A 15468-nucleotide genomic window follows, 5' to 3' on the forward strand; every position below is an offset into this window, starting at 1 on the left:
CAAAACATTTATAATGACATGCAAAAAAGAAATCTTAGAACAACTGTATAAGTAGAGTCATTGGATACTTAATCAATTACATGTATATAGTGTAGCATATTGTAGCATTTATATGTAGAATTGTAACATTCCTGGCAAGTAACTTAGTAGTCATAGAACATGTTTTGTACAGGTACAACTGCTCACTGTACCCTTTATAAGTATAGTTTAGCGTAATGTAGAACGTACATGTACGTTTAGAGTTGAATTATTTTCTAGCCAGCAGTTCTTTATTACACTCTGTCAAACACAGTAACCGTTGACCATATATGTAGCATTATGATAGACTCATAGCAACTAGTAACATTATTATTTGCCATACATTGTACCCGTGACAATTATTGTGCAATAAACTTTGACTATCTGACTATCTTTCTAGCTCCTAACTGTACCTGACACCACTACTGCATAACACGCGATGGCCAGTGCCCGGCAGTATGTGGCTTTTACCGTGCTGATTACTGTGGTGATTTTCCTTACGGTATGTTATGTTTTTTTCTTGTTTAGGCCACACTGACTTAATTTTATGGATGACATCCGCGCGCGCATTTAAAAAAAAAGATCACGTCCTTCGAGGCTCTGGCCTGGCTCTAGGCCAGTCCATGGTAGTTATAGTGACAATACGGAGCCGGGCAACCAGGCTACGGAAGCTCCACGACTCAGAACTCAGTACATACGTACAGTGCCGACTCATAAATTCCGCAAAAAGCCAGCATGTGCCGGCTTGTCGTATACGTCGCTAAGTACTGCCGCAAATTCACAATACCAGCTCTGTATTCCTGTGGTTTAGTAGTATTTTTTATTTTTGGCCGGAATTTTTATTTCATTCGCCCGCGCGCTCTAGTTTGGGGGTCTTCAGAGGATGTCATCCATAAAATTAAGTCGGTGTGGCCTTATTGTTTTATTTTCTTTTACTCTTCATGTTACTAGTACCATATGTTGGGATAGTACCTCAGATGATAAAATGTAGTTTGAACGAGAAGTCCAAGTCAACACATTCAAATTAACTCTATTCACACCGGGCTTTGTGGGCATGCTCAGACCGGGGGGGAGGGCTTTGAGGCCCGCCCCCTGTAACTCAACAACCACGTACGGCCACCAAATTTCCAGAGAAAGATGTTGTATTAAAGAAAATTAATTCATAACAACAACTTTTGTGTAATTATGACGTTGTATGACGTCATTGTTACGTAATTTATGCGATTTTGGGGGGATAAAACCGTCAAAACTTGTTTTTTTTCCGGAAAACTCAGAGGAATACAACCGAACTTTAACACGTCATCATATGAGTTGAAAAAAAAAAACTTGAATGTGCCGTTACCACGTCTTGTGATTTCATGTTGGAATAAATAAAACCTTCTATATCACTTCGTTCTCATTATTTTTCTTTATCTTCCTTATGTCACACAGACATTAGAATTCCGGGTGCTGGATCGGTCGAATGTTGGAATAAGGAAACAAACGTTAGTAATACCTCTAAAGAGCACTTGGACGAAGCCGCCGCCAAAGGAACAAGCAAGACCGTCCGCAAACCACAACTCAACTAAAACTAACACTAAAACAACAATTCCTCACCATGAAAAAGTTAAAGCTCAAAACGCTGGAAAGATTGAAGCTTGCTACCTTGAGCAGGTTACGTGCCCGAAGACTACAACCATAGTCGTCCTAAACAGAGACCGCCTGTATCACCAAGGAGACGTTCTTACCGTGATGGTGGTGGCAAGAGACAGAGAAGGAAGGCCAAAGACGTACGGGGGAGACTTTCTCCGGGCCAGACTAGTCAGCAGTGACCGTTCGCCGCAGGCCATTAGCACCGGTAACGTCACTGACCACTGTAACGGTGTCTACACCATGCAGTTCCCGCTGTACTGGGCAGGGGGCGTTTTGGTAAGTACAGTGAAGGAATTTGTTCGGGAAGAGGTGAGGCTGTTGGGTACATGTGACAACATTTTGATATATCTACCACGTTTTTCCAGCTTACAGTTACCAGGGGTGCCAGAGTATACAGTGCAATTTTATCGAATACAGTGCCATTTTACTAGTATACAGTGCAATTTTAGGCAATACAGTGCAATTTTACCAGTATACAGTGCAATTTTACGGAATAAAGTGCAATTTTAGTGAATACAGTGCCCTTTTTCTAGTATACAGTGCAATTTTACGGAATAAAGTGCAATTTTACGGAATGTGGAATACAGTGCAATCGTATTAGTGTACAGTGCAACTTAACTAGTATACAGTGCCATTTTACTAGTAAAATTGCACTATATATAGGGGGGCCAATCCCCCCAGGGTTTGGTGTAGAAAACGGGAAAAAAAGACATTTTCCTTGGAAAAACTGCCATATCTCCCTACCTAGACCGGGCTTTTTTTGACATGGGGGGACGGGGGGGGGCGTCTTTTGACCCCCCCTAAGAACTCGCGAACGGTATGTCGTATGACCACCTAATTTTCAGAGAATAGTGTACTAGTGAAAATTTATCATATCTACAATTTTGATGTCGTTATGACGTAATATGACGTCATTATGACGTCATTAATGTGATTTCATTGGCCAAAACCGTCTAAATAGGTTTTTACCTGAAAACTAAATGGTATTCAACATAACTGTACCAAAAGTGTTTATGACAGAATATTATGGTGTACTAAGTCTTATGTTGCCCAGAGCAACACCGGTGACGTCATAAATGACGTCATGCATATTTAAGATATCAGCCATCTTGGATCATCAATCTTGAATTTTCAAAAATAGTTTTTTTCTCATGATAAAGCCTAAAGGTTTCCTGCGAGGCTAAGCTTTTTTGGCCAAAATTTTCAAGAATTCGGTTTTAAAGAATACCTAATAAAGTGAAAAGAGTAAAATCCTGCAGAAACTGCATAAAATATGAAGTATGTACATTTTTCTTTCTATTAAAACAACATTTGTGGAGATTAACTATGTGGAACACCCCCGGCCACGCGATTAAACTAGTCCATAATGGCGCGCACATGGTCTTCATTAGCTTCAGCCTGCCCCAGAAGAAATGCGATCGCTGGTGGACGAGGAGAAGATTCCCGGTAGGTTTCAATCAAAACATTTCCCCAACTTTCCTAGGAGTCTTTAGGCATGATTTTTAATGCTAAACTAGATTTGATTGCAAAATAAATGGTCCAGAAAATCATGCTTGGGCGCGCTAGTGTTAGGGTGGGAGGGGGGCTCGGAAATGACTTTTTACAAACTGTTTCTTTTGACCATGTTTCTCACAATCGATCTGAATATTTCAAACACTTCTGTAGCTTTGGCATGAATATACTATGGTGTGTCAATGATTTTGTTTTTATTTTAGTTTTTAAAGCGAAACAAAAATATTTGCTACAGCTACAGTAATTGTTTTTGTTACAGCACAAGTATTATGATGATTTTTTAAGAGAGATAATCTGACAGGTCCATGTTGCCTCCACTTATTACAGACAACCTGGAGTCTTGTGAGGGATATATTCAACTATATTGAGAACTGACAACTGTCTTAGCTTGTATTGACCCAAGATGAAAAGACAGCAGCTGACAAGTAATCAAGTCAAGTGCCAGGTGTTGACCCATGCAAAAAAGCAGAAAAGGATGAAACTGTCTGGGATATGATTCTACCCTGCCTTCAAGTCAAAGATGAGGAAAATGTCGGGCACGTCTTCATTAAACAGGGTATCATGACGACCAAATTATGTTCTAGAGGGCCATGTAAGTGAAGAAACATGTACAGGGCCCTGGTGTTACCTGCAACTAGCAAATGAGAGTGACTGTGCTCAGCTGTACCGTGACCACAGGATCAGACCCGGTATCACAACTGCAGCTAGAGAAACAAGCCTAGGGTCATCATGACGTAGAACAAGACAGTGAACTGGTGTCTATCTCTTCCCCCAGAGAAGAGAGACATGCCAGGCCTGGAAATTAACATTTTATCTTATTGTCCCAGCACTGTCCCAAAAAAATTCAATTGTGCCGAAGTGAGGTTGAACTATTCGAACCTGTTTTTCGGGAAGTATTTATGACAACAACTTGTCAACTTTATTTGCTTACGTTCTGACTCCCAGGCATTCTACAAGTGCAGAGTAGACAAGAAATTTGGGGAGGGCTTTTCTGAGCCAAAAGCTGAGACGTGTGCCTGATCAACAAAAGTAGGGCTGACATTCTGATGTTGATTTCTGATGTTGATTGTCTCAGCCTAAATTTTAGTGGTCATTGGCCATTGGGACACTGTTAAGTTTTGAGCCCTGCAAGTACATGGAGGTTGCATGGAATTCGAAGACTGTAGAAGCAGAGTAAACGTGACAGAAAATACGGAGACTGCAAGGAAAGAAAAGACGACTGAAAAGATGATGGTGAAGAAGCAGACATCCCAGCAAAGCGTATAGGAGACATCCTGGCCAGAAACTTGGAGGCTATGACAGCAATGCACCTGCACAGTGCAACAGGCAAACTGAACTGACATAGCAGGAGCAGCAGTCATTGGAAGATGCAGGGTGTCCAAAACAGAACAGAACTGAGGACAGTTATTGTTACAAACTTCTCACAGACAGTCTGAACAAGGATCCTTGGTCAGAATTATAATTTGTAAACTAAAAGTTGACTTTTTTCTGTACCATGGTTACACTGTTACAGACTTGCACTGTACCATCCCTTTTGACTTTAAGCACCTTTGAAACAATTGAAATTAATTTTCATGATTACTTTTGCATTCTGAATTTCTTTCTTATAACAAAATGATCAAGAGTAGGAATGTAACATTATGTAAATTAATGTGGTTCAAAACTTTATTTGTAAATAATCACATCAATAAATCAACTGCAGGGCAGCTAGGACTTGAAGTCAAAATAAAACCAAGAATGTGCAAATTGAGTTATTTCCTTTTATTTGTTAAGCAATACGTATATTTACATTGAAATAGTCTACGCTCGATACAAATGAGATTAGCTCGGCTGACCTTTGACATGTCACAGGCACAATCAATAAGCAACTTCCAAGGCTGGTAGCGGCCCAGGTATAAATATTACTGGGAAGTCTTTATGATAAGTGGAATCGTGCGTACTTTATAAACTGGTAAAAAAAGTTTCGGGGTATTGCTATTTAAGGGGTCAAAGTTCATGACCTTTTGATCACGCGATTTTTCTACAAAAATAGCAAAAAAAATAATACTTCAAAAATTTATAACTTAAGAAGGAAAATGCTAGATCAAAAATTTAAGCAGTTTTGTGATCCTTGTGACAGGCCCTATCCACCTACAAAATTTGAAGGAAAAACATTGAGTTTTAACCCTACCTAGACCGGGGGGGGCTACATCAATTTCACATCCACATAGCCTAGCGGTGACCAATGGGTGACCAGCATTCCGCGCCACGCCCACTTTGCGGTCGATTCCATTCGACAATGGGGTTGAACAGCATCCTTCGGTACGGCGCGACAGGTAATCGGAGTTGGAAATGTCAGATAAACAATGTAAGAATTGGTGTATTTGGGGTGAAAATAATGCAAGTACCGAAGTTACGGGTTCCTTTCTCAGCACTTGGTATACAGAGGTGAGGCGGCTTCCGTCCTAGATCTCCAGTGCCGAAGGTACGTCAACACTTGGTGTGTCGGCGGCTTCAGTACTGGAAACTCGGAATCGGCAAATCAAACCTTGTCTTTAAAAAGTGTATCGAGATGCTGCCACTCATATTTTCGAGATCATACCGCCTGGGTAACAAAGTTTAATCGGGACAACAAGGTATCGGCAGGACAGGACTGCAAGGCCTCTTTTCTTACATTTTCACAGACAAAGACTTGGCCTAAGATACTGTTTTGTACGCCGCGCGGCCGACGTAAGCACCAGAAGCCCAGTGCCGAAATGGTTTAACTCGGCTCGGTAGTTATTTTGCTCCAACTATTCAAAGACACATCAAAGACACAGAATTTCTGAAAACAATTTACAAATGTATCTTTTGAACAAGTTTGAGAAACATCTTTTTCAACCATATCTTCGGGTTGTGGGTGTGGCCGAAATGCTGCCCGCCTATTGGTTCCCGCTAGGCTGGCTTGGATGGGAAATTGAGGTTCCGGGGGGGGGGGGGCTAAAAGTGCCCGCGGCAACTTTGATGTCACCTAGCGTCTGAACGGCTAGCCGTAGAACGGCCAAACTTGGTGACTTTTCCTAGAATATTGCTGGCAACAATTCTCTATCATTGGAATATGATAATAATTTTTGTGTTGCCATGGCAACGGGTTTCTGACAGGCATTTTTTGCTAAATTTAGTACTTTTTGTTTCAACAATAGAATTTTATGGGTTTTATGTCAAGTTACATATTAATAGCATCCTATATAATTTTATGTAAATTTTATAATTAAATATGCATAATTTATGCTAATTTGAATCCAAGATGGCGGACCATATCATTAGAAGTAGTAGTAGTAGTAAACCAGAACAGGTATATACAGGTTTTTTTCATTAAAATTTCATCAATACTTCCATTTCTTTTTCCAAAAAATGTTTAAATGAAGGTCTTTAGTATGTTTACAATGTATTTTAGGCTTTATCATGAAAAAAACTATTTCTGAAAAGTCAAGATTGATGATCCAAGATGGCGGGTATCTTAAATATGCATGACGTCATCTTATGACGTCACCGGTGTTGCTATGGGCAACATAAGACTTAGTACACCATAATATTCTGTCATAAACACTTTTGGTACAGTTATGTTGTATATCATTTAGTTTTCAAGGAAAAACCTATTTAGACGGTTTTGGCCAATAAAATCACATTAATGACGTCATAATGACGTCATATTACGTCGTAATGACATAGAAATTGTAGATATGATAATTTTTTACTAGTACACCATTCTCTAAAAATTAGGTGGTCATACGACATACCGTTCGCGAGTTCTTAGGGGGGGTCAAAAGAGCCCCCCCCCGGTCCCCCCATGTCAAAAAAAGCCCGGTATAGGTAGGGTTAAATTTTCACCTGGCCCCCCTACTATATACTAATACGATTGTATTACTGTATTCCGTAAAATATTTCGTAAACTTGCACTGTATACTCTGGCACCCCTGGTACTGCATTATTATCGTTATTGTCTGTTTATCTAATGCTGTCTGTTAATATTGTGCTCTGTGATCAGATTTCGTATGCACAACGATGTCTTCTTAACTCTTGTCCTGCTGGCATTTTTTACACGATATTTTCAAATGATTTGATGTCTTAACCAGGTCATAGACCCTTGCCTTTTATTGCCCTGCGGTGGCATACCGCATTCGTTGCGTTTCGCCGCAGTGTGATATACATGATGCGTTGCACGAGAAACACCCCCCAAATCGTACATATACAATATTATAGTATATAGATGGTACCGTATGCGATATTTGCTGCCAAGGATGTGGCTTTTGGTGCGTAACTTCTACTCCAAACGTACAAACCCTTTGCCTGATCTATTATTCTATATCAGATAAAGATTCAGCTTGTCCACCCAAGCGAGGCAGTGAAGGTCTTACAGAGAGTGCGGGAAGTTCCGAACAAGAGAATATTCTCCTGTAGTTTCGTCGACGAGAAAAAGAACGCCACCAACACAACACAGTGTTTCAGCTCTGCCGACACCAGCCTACTGCCCCACCAACAGTGCGACTTCTCAAAGTCAGACGTGAACGGGACCTGGATTTGTGAGAAACCGGACAACATTCCGTGTTCCGCCATATCAAGGTGCAGATGGGACTCGGGAAAGAGTAGGGCAAAGATACTGGAAGTATTGTCTGAAGAGGAAAAGAAACTTTTTCAAAAGTAAGTCATCAACTGTACGTTACAAATGCAACTCCAACGGCGAAATGTCTAAGTGAAATGAAATACCAGGACACCAGTACTCCTGTCTATTCTATTGCTGAGAGCTTCTCATTCTTATCCTGTCCTCTTGAATAATTTAAACGTGGCATGATGCTCGCAACGGGTGTAGCGGGATTAGTAAATACATATGATGCTCTGAATAAATATGCACAGGTTAGTAAATGTCTTTGGAAACTTGATACCTTGAATGTATATCTACTGTATGCATAAAAATACAACTAAGGCTATAAAAAATGCATGACTAGTTTCCACACCCCACAGGCCATATCTTGAGGAGGAACTTGAAGTAGACCCGAAGGAGCCCATACACGTTCTTAAAGCAGAACTTCCCACACCTCAACACCTTCCAGCGTGTACCTGGGACAAGTCTGCAGCTTTGGGACATTGGTCAGGCAAGGTCTGGACGTCATCCGTCTGCAATGTCCGAGTGTTCACTCAGAATGACATCCGGCGGTGCCTGGCTAACAGGACCGTGTACATGCAAGGTACGCATCGTTAGTATTGATGATTGCGCTTCTGGATATCTTAGATACAGTCCATTGGGTATAATGTTAAATTCGATTATTTCTATTCCCTCTAGGTGACTCCACCATCAGACAATGGGGCCTGCGATTGCTGACGGTAGTACCGTTGAACCACAACAAGACCAAGGGTTATATAGGTTTGTCAATGTTTCCTAAATAGCTTTTTTGAGCCTATTTCGTTCTAAGATACGCCTGCCAAACATCGTCAAAGTGATGCATGTATAGTCGTCATGCCGACAGTCTCAATGAATTGAACATTTTTGTTTCTGCAGCTCGTTTGGAAGGAGACAACAGTCAATGGAACATCTCTGTTCGCTACCGGTTTCACCACTTCCCAGTACAGGGAAGCGTTTGGTGTGTCTTCTATGACTTCCGCTACGTTGTTGAAACGCTGGACACCAATCCAGGAGGCCCAAACACGGTAATAGTCCTGAGTCTGTGGGCTCACTTTACGGCAGAGCCGCTAGAACTGCTCCGGTCCAGACTGTACGCCATACGGGCCGCCATACACCGTCTCAAGCGCAGGGCTCCCGGCACGCGGGTTTTCGTGAGAACTGGAACAACACGTGAGCATACTGGAGGAAAGTTGGAGTTCTACCTGCTAGGAAGCGACTGGCTGGCTTACCAGATCACGGAGGTGATACGAGAGATGTTCCGGGCGGATCCAGACGTGGTTGTGTTGGACACGTGGGACATGAGCGTGTGTCAGCCGGGAAAAGACAACGTGCACCCAGACCAAACCATGGTGGACAGTCAACTTAACATGCTGCTTTCTCATATCTGTCCACAGGAGGAGTTTTGAAAGGTTTTAAATGATGCAAATGTATGTTGTAATATCTTCGTCAGAAGGTTATGTTTTCCGTTTGGCTATGGAGGAGTGAGTGTGGAAGTGGGCGGCATAACTCTGTAAGCTTTTGTTTGTTTGTTTGTTTATTTAGATCTCCATTAGTTTCGAAGTCAGCTCGATACTATTTTTCCTGGAGTCCAAGAAATACAATGAAATAACAATAATAATAATGATAATAATTGCTTTTAGCAATAATGATAAATAAAACATGCAAATCATACTGAAATTATAGCAACTTGAAACAGAATCAATCATAGAGAAAGAAACGAATTTGAGATCAGAGGTCAAATAATAGAAATAATATGTTTGAAATGAAACGCCTTGGTCACAACCCGCCGTACGTGCTTCTGCGTGCTGTCTACGTGCAAAAACGTGGGCAAACGTAGGGCATCCGTGCGTGGTGCAGGTGCGTGGTGAGTACCGCCTCCGTACGGAATCCTACGGATTTGGGAAAACGCAGACACGTCGTAGAACTTTTAAGCTACGGTCACAACCCGCCGTACGTGCCTTTTCTCCGTACGTTTTTTGGGAGGCTACGTCTGCTACGTTTTTTCTGAAAACGTGGGGAAGGAGTGGCGTCTACGCACGTCACTCGCACGTCACTCGCCTGGTTGCACAAAGTGTAAGAGTGTGGTCTGCACGCCAAGTCTGGCCGTGAGCGGTTGCGTGCATCGTTCGTGGCGCAATTGGTAAGTGAGTTGTACGTGCTTACAACGTACGATCTCTGTGCGATTGCAACTTTACCGTAAGGAGGCCGTACTCACACGTACGTCTTCCGCACGGCACGTACGGGGCACGCGCTTCGCTCGTACTCGCACGTACGGGTGGTGAATCCGCAGACCGCACGTAGAAAAAGTTTTACATGCACTTAAAGTTCTACGGCGTGTCTGCGTGCTCCCAAACCCGTAGGATTCCGTACGGCGGTGGTACTCACCACGCACGGATGCCCTACGCTTGCCCATGTTTTTGAACGTAGACAGCACGCAGAAGCACGTACGGCGAGTTGTGACCGTCGCTTAAGTGCATGTAAAACCTTTTCTGCGTGCGGTCTGCGGATTCACCACCCGAGTACGGGCGACGGCCAGAAAGGCGGCTGTGCCCCTGCGCAACAAACTCGGTCGGCTACGGTCCATTTTCATCAGAGGAAAATGGTCTAAAAGGTCGCAAATCACGCACAGACACGTAACACCGCGTGCTCTATGCTTTGTAACGCAAAGTTGTGCTTTGTTGTTGTTCTACACCGTGGTTACTAAATTAAGTCGTTTAGTGGGGTCGTGTGGCGTAGCGGAAGCGTTCTCGACTCGGAACCAGAGGCCCCAGGTTCGAGTCCTGACATGCCACCGATCTTGTGCCCTTGGGAAAGGCACTTTACACGACTTTCCTCACTTCGCTCATGTGTAAATGAGTATTGTACTGTCCCTGTGTTGGTGGCGGCATTAATATATAAGTTGAAAAAACTTGAGTGTGCCGTCATCGCGTCTTGTGATTGCATGTTTCGGAATATATAAAAAAAAAAAAATAATAAAGTCGTTCCAGAACGTACTGTAACAAACGTTACGAACAAAAACTTTGCTCTTGACATTGTGACATCCTCCCATGGCAGGGGCAGCGGCTCCGAATTCCTTCTCCATCCGTAAGGGGTGGAGAAGGAATTCGGAGCCGCTGCCCCTGCCATTGGAGGATGCTTTGTGATGGCGCCATAGATAACTGGGAAGGGTCTTAGTGACCTACCATTGATAAGATGCCTATTATCCTTAGTCCGCGTTTAGTTCAGTTTGTGGCGCAACGATTTGACGACTAAAAACCAGCATCGGAAGTATAACAATATGTGTAACAGTATGTGGATGGTTTTCAGCACCAAGGACAGGTGCGTTAGTAGTATACAGTCGACACGCTGATGTACATTATTCGGGCGGTGCAGTCGGTGCGAGGCGGTGCGGGTCAGAGGTCACCGTCATTATGCTAAGGATATGCAGATGTATGCAAATGTAGGCGAATGTATGCAGATTTTAGCTAATGAGCTAAATTGCGGGTCAGATAAAGGTCAGTGTGCACTTTTGACCCCGGTAACCTGGGAAACCTGTCGTCAAGGCAACGATTTTTGAAGGATGATACCACGCCTACCGACATTGTTACTTTGACAGTAAGCTATTCAACATAACAGCGGGACCGTCAGGATTGCATCATGAAGTGGGGGCGTGGTTAACGTCAACCTCTGTAGTAGCTGATTGGCGGCATGGCAAGCGTTGGTGACTTGCTCTGAGGATCCGGAGTAGTCGATTGGTTTGCATGTGAAGTAGGTGGCGTACTTCACGGCGATTGGTGGAAGGTCTGTGGGTGTCGGTCAGAAACGTGTATAAAATGGCAACAGAAACTGGAGAGAAACCAGTCCCACTTGCGGAGACAAACCTGCGTCCAAAGCCGTGGACAGGGAGCGAAGATCGAGACCGAAAACCATGGCACATCAGCAGATCGTCCAGCCCGGAGCGGTCCTCTCGAACACCGCCATTGGGGCCACCCTCTCCAGCGTCCAGGAAATCCTCTGTAGCGAAGTAGCGCCTTCCAGTCAGAACACCAACTTGAAGCCGCATGAAGTACGTCTACCGTTGGGCGACAATGTGTTCCTTACCGTAGCGATGTTCAGGAATAAACCGATAATAAACGTGAGAGAGTTTTACCACCCAGACCCAGCTGACGTGAACACGATGAGACCCGGGAAGAAAGGTCTTGCATTGACACCTAAGCAGTGGGCCAAACTGAAAGCACTTCCGCTACTGGGGGCGATCCTGGACGCTTCGTGCCATACCATCCCTTACTACTTCGGGAGGATTGAGCCAAAAATGTATGACCTGGGATCTGAAAAGTACGTGACAGTTCAGATGTTGCGCGGACAGACATCCATCACCCTACACCAGCACTACAGACCATACGGAGCCCCAGCCACCGACCCTGTAATGAAGAGAGGCATAGCCTTAACAGTTCAGCAATGGGAAGACACGGCGGTCTGTCACTACGGTATTCTTTCCCATTGCTAGGCGCGTTCTAAAAGGTATCGGGTTACAAGACGCTATTTTGGCCGATTTTAGCCTACCAGTAAAACACTTGAAAATAAACAAAAAGTATTTAATGGTAAATTTCGTCAAATCAAAATGAAATTATTGCCTTGACATCCTTTTAATATTAGCTGTTTATGTTAAATCATTGATTTTTCAAAATTTCACTCCGAAAGAAATTTTTTTCGGGTTCCCGACCACAAGTCATGTCATGTTTTTAGGCAAACATCGTTTTAACCTGGCTTCGTATATTACCCCAGATTCCCGATTTTTATATTTTTCGACGACTAGGAATAAGATCAAAAATCGTGTTTTAGGGATTTTTTAATTTCTGATTTTAAGTCTAGTTTTTGTCGACATATTGGTGAAAAAATGATCTTTTTTACATTTTTCGCACTAAATTACCCATAATTCAAGATTGAGGCCATTTTTCAAAAATCCCTAAAACAAGATTTTCGGGACAACCGTTACGGTCATTGTGAGCCGTGAATGGGGTATGCTTGACTTTCCGTGCTTGCAGGTTAAAACGAGTTTTGCAGACATGTCAAGTCGACCAAAAGTCTGCATTGTGTTATTCGTACTGGCGTAAAGAATCATTACAGTATTCAAGGTCACCCAAGGATACGACAGTAGCTTCGCTACATGTTACATGTCCACAAAAAAATGATAGCGGACATATACTGTCCAGGAAACTGTTTGTATCTATAGAAAAGTGTGTTTTTTTTAATCTGTTGCACGGCACAGAGACAGAAGGGCTTGTTTTGCCGCTTTACTGTAAATGACCGCAGGTGACCCCGAAATAGAACGCGGGTTCGATTCGAATTGCCCAGATCGAACACAGTTCGGGTTCTATGGCATGTGGGAACTTTGCAACCCAGATTTTACCACCGTGAGACCTTGAAAGCAAGATGAAAGCGGTGGACAAGGTGTTGGAGGCTATGGAGAACGGAAAGATGCCAACTGACAAAGATGTTATCCAGTCAGCCATTGTGTATTGAAAATCGAAAACGATTAAAGCTTCCTGGTGGTTGGAACACAGGCAAAGACCTTATGCTGAGGTTTGTATGCCTATGTATGTGTGTCTGTACGAATGTATACTGACTGGCTACTTGGGTGGGTGTGTCTGTGATCGGGCAAGTCTGGTCATGTACAGACTCTTTATTTCGGAGCAGGATTTACTCCAGAGCAATGCAACGAGTGACTCAATGAGTCACTCACGAGTGACTCAATGAGTGAGTCACTCACGAGTGACTCTTTTTATTTGCGTATACGTTCGAGCAATGAATGAGTCACTTGCGCGACTATTTTGTCTGTATATACACACATGTAAACCTATGTCAACTATGCATACATGTATGTATGTATGTATGAGATCTAATCAAAGAAAAGGAAGAACTGTGAAGGTCACATGTGTCTTGCTGGATCAGAGATCCCGTTGACAAAGAACTCGTAGGACGCTGTAGTATGAAATGTGAATTGTGAATGTTGTATGTGTTGTGAAAGAACCGCCGTGCATAGTACTCTAATGTGAACTGTGAATTATAATTACAGAATGTTTCTTGAATAAAGTGTTTCACTGTAAGGAAAGCATTTTGTGTCTGCGCAAACCTTCACTGTGTGTGTGTGTGTGTGTGTGTGTGTGTGTGTGCAACATGTTGCAACATATTGTAAATACATTTACTCTTGAGTAATGGATCAGTGACTCATGAGTGATTCATGAGTTGTAAGAATACACAATACCGACAACCATGGCAACTATACTTAGCTGCTACAAATACACTTACACCAGAATAAACAATTTACTCCAAAACAGAGTAATATTTACTCCGGAGTAATATTTTAAGGAGTAATACTTACTTCGGAGTGATATTTTACTCCGGAGCAACACGTTTATATCGATATATGTATATTTATATAGACACATACATACACGTATGCTTAATGCAAACATACGTATACATGTACACTTTACATCGGAGGGAGTGTACTTGTGTTTAGTACATGCTATATCTTTGTTACGCACTTCCGTAGCATGCTTGCATACTTCGACACAAATATACGAAAGAGTATGGTTTCATCACACTTTAGTCATCACTTCAATCAAGACAGTGTTGAGGAAGAAATGCACAGGCCAACTATAGCTATACGTTACTCATCAAACATAATATCAATACGACACGTCGTTAGGTAGAGTTAGTCCTGTCGACAGGAGGACGATGCTGTATTATTTCTGACGAGGTAGTCCGTATTTTTTCATCAATGTCTGCTCTGGGACCCAGCTCTTGTTGTACTCGATGTTGTAATCGTAACGAGGCATGGCAGCGAACTCTACAAGATAAAACGTTTTACCAGTACGTTTTGTCACTTTGATCACACGTTGAGGGACATCGCCCGGTTCGTGCTTGAGTGGAATGGACCAGTCTCGATAGAGCGTCCGCTCTTCCTCGTCACCGCTGTCGTAACCATACTCTTCACACTCATCAGAGGAAGAGGAATTGGAAGACACGGTCGAACTTGCATCGCTCTCAGAACCGCTTTGATCGCTTTCGGTTTCTGTCGTTGACTCTGCTTCCCAAGAATCCTTTACAGACTCATCTTCTGAGACGTCATCTTGTGACACCGTCGAGACCTCCTCCTCGGAAGATTCCAGCGACTCCGTGTCATGCTCGGTGGTTGCCTCCTCGGATGAATTGTCGGTGTCGTCAAAGATATCAGCGGATCGGTTTTGTCCTGTCTCGGCGTCCAAGACCTCTTCTCCCGAAGCCATGTCCGTCACGTCTCCGTGTATCGTGTCGCGATGACGGACGAGGTTGGCTTTTCGACTGAACTCTTTGCCACAGATGTCGCACGCGTGAGACATGGCAAAGACTATTTTTCTGAAGGTCATATTTATTCTTGCTCCTGTTGCCTTTTTCCGGACAGGTAGCGAGTGAAACCAGAATCGGTTGGTTGGATTGTTCATCATTAAGAGGCTACCATGTTCTAATTCTATTTTAATCGGCTCTATCATACGTTTCTTGTACTTCCCGCGTGCATCACAGTGCTTGAAAATAAAGTCTCGTTTTTGTCCGAGAGACAGTGAAGCGATTGGAGCATTTTGTACTAGCCCTTCTTCGTCATCTCTGTGTTCTCCGATGTAATCCAAACCATCTTTGTATCTGTG

General features: G+C 43.0%; 2 protein-coding genes across 2 annotated transcripts; one reads left to right on the plus strand and one right to left on the minus strand.

Moving 5' to 3' along the window:
• The first annotated feature begins 457 nt into the window (after positions 1 to 457).
• Positions 458 to 9207, plus strand: LOC109484266 (NXPE family member 3-like). Its single transcript, XM_019787523.1, has 6 exons — positions 458 to 520; positions 1672 to 1926; positions 7493 to 7821; positions 8143 to 8366; positions 8462 to 8542; positions 8678 to 9207. Exons 1-6 carry the CDS (start codon positions 458 to 460, stop codon positions 9205 to 9207), a joined length of 1482 nt encoding a protein of 493 aa, XP_019643082.1.
• A 4502-nt stretch (positions 9208 to 13709) lies between these two features.
• On the minus strand, positions 13710 to 15165 carry LOC109484267 (lisH domain-containing protein C1711.05-like). Its single transcript, XM_019787524.1, has 2 exons — positions 14655 to 15165; positions 13710 to 13762 (listed from the first exon to the last, which is right to left on the minus strand). The coding sequence occupies exons 1-2, from the start codon at positions 15163 to 15165 to the stop codon at positions 13710 to 13712; spliced, it is 564 nt and encodes a 187-aa protein (XP_019643083.1).
• Positions 15166 to 15468: the final 303 nt, after the last annotated feature.

The sequence above is a fragment of the Branchiostoma belcheri genome, unplaced genomic scaffold (assembly GCF_001625305.1).
Source record: "Branchiostoma belcheri isolate BF01 breed outbred unplaced genomic scaffold, Haploidv18h27 scaffold696, whole genome shotgun sequence".
NCBI lineage: Eukaryota > Metazoa > Chordata > Leptocardii > Amphioxiformes > Branchiostomatidae > Branchiostoma > Branchiostoma belcheri.

Coding starts and splice junctions, on each gene's coding strand:
- LOC109484266 (XM_019787523.1), top strand. CDS start 458: ATGGCCAGTGCCCGGCAGTATGTGGCTTTTACCGTGCTGATTACTGTG. Junction 1,927..7,492: donor ACTGGGCAGGGGGCGTTTTG/GTAAGTACAGTG, acceptor ATTCTATATCAG/ATAAAGATTCAGCTTGTCCA. Junction 8,543..8,677: donor CAAGACCAAGGGTTATATAG/GTTTGTCAATGT, acceptor TTGTTTCTGCAG/CTCGTTTGGAAGGAGACAAC.
- LOC109484267 (XM_019787524.1), bottom strand. CDS start 15,165: ATGTCTCACGCGTGCGACATCTGTGGCAAAGAGTTCAGTCGAAAAGCC. Junction 13,763..14,654: donor CAAAGTGACAAAACGTACTG/GTAAAACGTTTT, acceptor TTCATACTACAG/CGTCCTACGAGTTCTTTGTC.